General features: G+C 33.8%; 1 protein-coding gene across 1 annotated transcript; it reads right to left on the minus strand.

Annotated features, from left to right (window-relative positions):
* Positions 1 to 341: 341 nt before the first annotated feature.
* On the minus strand, positions 342 to 2,139 carry Phum_PHUM222490 (uncharacterized protein; the record flags this gene model as incomplete). Its single annotated transcript, XM_002425810.1, has 5 exons — positions 342 to 675; positions 801 to 1,004; positions 1,173 to 1,444; positions 1,535 to 1,882; positions 1,987 to 2,139. The coding sequence occupies 5 exons, from the start codon at positions 2,137 to 2,139 to the stop codon at positions 342 to 344; spliced, it is 1,311 nt and encodes a 436-aa protein (XP_002425855.1).
* Positions 2,140 to 2,741: the final 602 nt, after the last annotated feature.

The following is a 2,741-nucleotide window of genomic DNA, read 5'->3' on the forward strand; positions in this document are numbered from 1 at the left end:
AAAAAAGTTTTAATTATTTATTTTAATAAAAAAAAAGAAAAAAACTTACACTTCGGTCACGTGACCGAATTCGGCGCGTCCCATAATTTTCAATGATATTTAATCTTATTGTTTTCCCTCGTCTTTTCATTTATTATTATTATTATTGGAGGTAGAACTCTTTCACTTTCACTAGCGCGCATCATCGAAAACAAAATGAAAAAATGCTAAAATTATAAATAAATAAATAATAATAATAATTGTTAATTTTTAGAAGTAGTAGTAGGCGAATAATGGCGTTTGATACCTACAAAAGTGACTAGCATAAAACAGGTTGAGCTCGTGGAGCAAAAAAAAAGTGATTAAATAAGTATCGGAGGTGGCGGCCTTTCACTGACACCCCTTGTCCTACTTTTTTCTATCCTCTTATGAAGTCTTTGCCAAGCTGGTTTTTTCGTCGGTCTCGCCGGTCCGAAAGATGAATTTTTCCAATTATATTTATGTTTGAAAAAAGGACGAAATTCTCTCGGGGGTCCAATTTTATCACGATGTTTAACCCAATTCGCCGGACATTGTACGACGTCTCTCCAATTACCGAGATTGATTCCTAACCTTTGACATCCGTGAGCATATGCCGTCAAAGACTCGCAATAACACATTTTATTCGGACATTCGCACATATCCATTATGCATGATCTTAAGCAAACAAATTATGATAATAATAATTAGGGGAGTAAAAACAAGTACTCGGTATCGTCGATTTACTCGAAAGGGAATTTTAAAGTCCCTTTTAGAAAATCCCTTTTGGCAACCTGACTTACCTGAGGTAGGCAACGTCATTAATTTTTTTTCGGCATCCTTCAAAAACTTTTGTTTTTATCATAATGCATCTTTCCCAATTTTCTCTTTTTGTACTATTTGACGAACATTCCATTGCTTTGTTTATTTTATCGTGGTCTCTACCACACGCTTTTTTACCGCCCACTCTCCACGATAGACCTAACACGTTGGTATCATTTGTCAAACTGTAAAAATAAAATGATAACGTTATCAAACAAATGGTTTTTATTTAAATATCATTTTTTATAAATTATAAATTCCGAAGTTATTTTGCGGGGGTGGTGTTTCGTTTATTTATTTATATACAATAATAATAATTTATAAAAAAAATTAAATTTTTTTATTTTTCTTACTTTCCATCCCTCGTTCTGAGATCATCCCTCGTTACCGAATTAAAATTTCCACAGAGTCCGCACAATCTATTTTTATATTTAATCGGTGCTGATATTTCTAAAAAACTATTTCCGTTCCATAAAACCTGTATACCTATGGCAGTCTTAACTAGTATGCTTTCATCTGTTTTTTCAATTGCGATTTGATTTTCTTTTTTAAATGGCGGTTTCACTCTTTCTCCATTTATTTTAACTCTCATTTTTTGCCCGAGATTAACTTTCAAATCTCCAATCTGTAACAAAAAAAAATGTCAATCAAAAAAGAAAAGTAAGAAAAGTTTAAAGTTTTTAAAAAATAATTATAAATAAATTTTTTTTTGTACCTTAATGGAAATCGTTTTCGTCCAAGATGACGTTTTTGTCGATCTTGCGTCGTTGGTGACACGTATCGAAAATGTTCTTCCGACGCAATCTTCCGATAATAAATATTTGCAAGAACCCTGAAAGCTGAAAAATTTTCCGTCGAATGTTTTATAATGGGGATCCCCGAAGACCGTGCACACTCCATCGCTTTCCACACATTTCGGACAACACTCCCCCTTTTCGTGTATCAATTTTTGATTTTCCGGACAGGGCGTATTTGTTTCAGGACACATTTCTCTGGCGCAACGTGGAGCTCCCTTGTAACAGGTACACGACATGCACGAATCAAGATGCCAAGATTCGCCATCCTGCCTAGGAAACATTATGTTACAGCATTCTACTAAGTCTTAAAAGGGGATTTAAATTTATAATATATTAAAAATGATGAGATTTTTTTGTTAAAACTACTCGCCTCATACGTTTTCCCGTGAACCATACATATAGCACGACTTTCTTCCGTCGGCGGACAATGAGGACAACAATCTCCCGGTGTCGTTTCTTGATTTTCAATCGGACACGTGAGTACGGGACACGTTTTTCTCTCGCACAAATTAGTGCCGTTCATGCACGTGCAATTAGTGCACCGATCGAATATCTCAGAAGCTCCAGGTTCGAAAACTTTGGTACGAAGAAGGCATGAACCTTTGGTTAATTCTACTAATATTCTATTACCACGACAAATGGGACAACATTTTCCCGGCAAGTGAACTATTTTATGGGGTGGACATTGCAATACCGGACACGCTTTTTTCGAACACGTCAAACGGCCATCGTAACACCGACATTTCAAACACAGATCATCCGGTGTGGTAACCTCCCTTCCTTCAGGTACAAGTTGACCGTTGAACAAGCAACCTGCTTAAAAAAAAAATTTAATATTCAAATGAATAAAAAAAAAAAAAAACAAAATTTATATAAGCACACACACTCTTCAATCTATAATTCGTAATTATTGATTTATTTTTTTATAAAGTAATTTTAGTGCCAAAATAATTTATAGTTTTAGAAAATTCGTTTTTTTCATTTTTAAACTGGTTAAAAAAAAATTTCAAATCGATTTGAAAGAAAAAAAAAAATTTATTTTTTTGGGTAAACCTAAAATTAAATTAATTTTGCAATCATTTGCCTTCAGTCAAGTATGTTAATTTCGTATAACGCTCTTTTTTT

The sequence above is a fragment of the Pediculus humanus genome, genomic scaffold (assembly GCF_000006295.1).
Source record: "Pediculus humanus corporis 1103172107579 genomic scaffold, whole genome shotgun sequence".
NCBI classification, from domain to species: Eukaryota; Metazoa; Arthropoda; class Insecta; order Psocodea; family Pediculidae; genus Pediculus; species Pediculus humanus.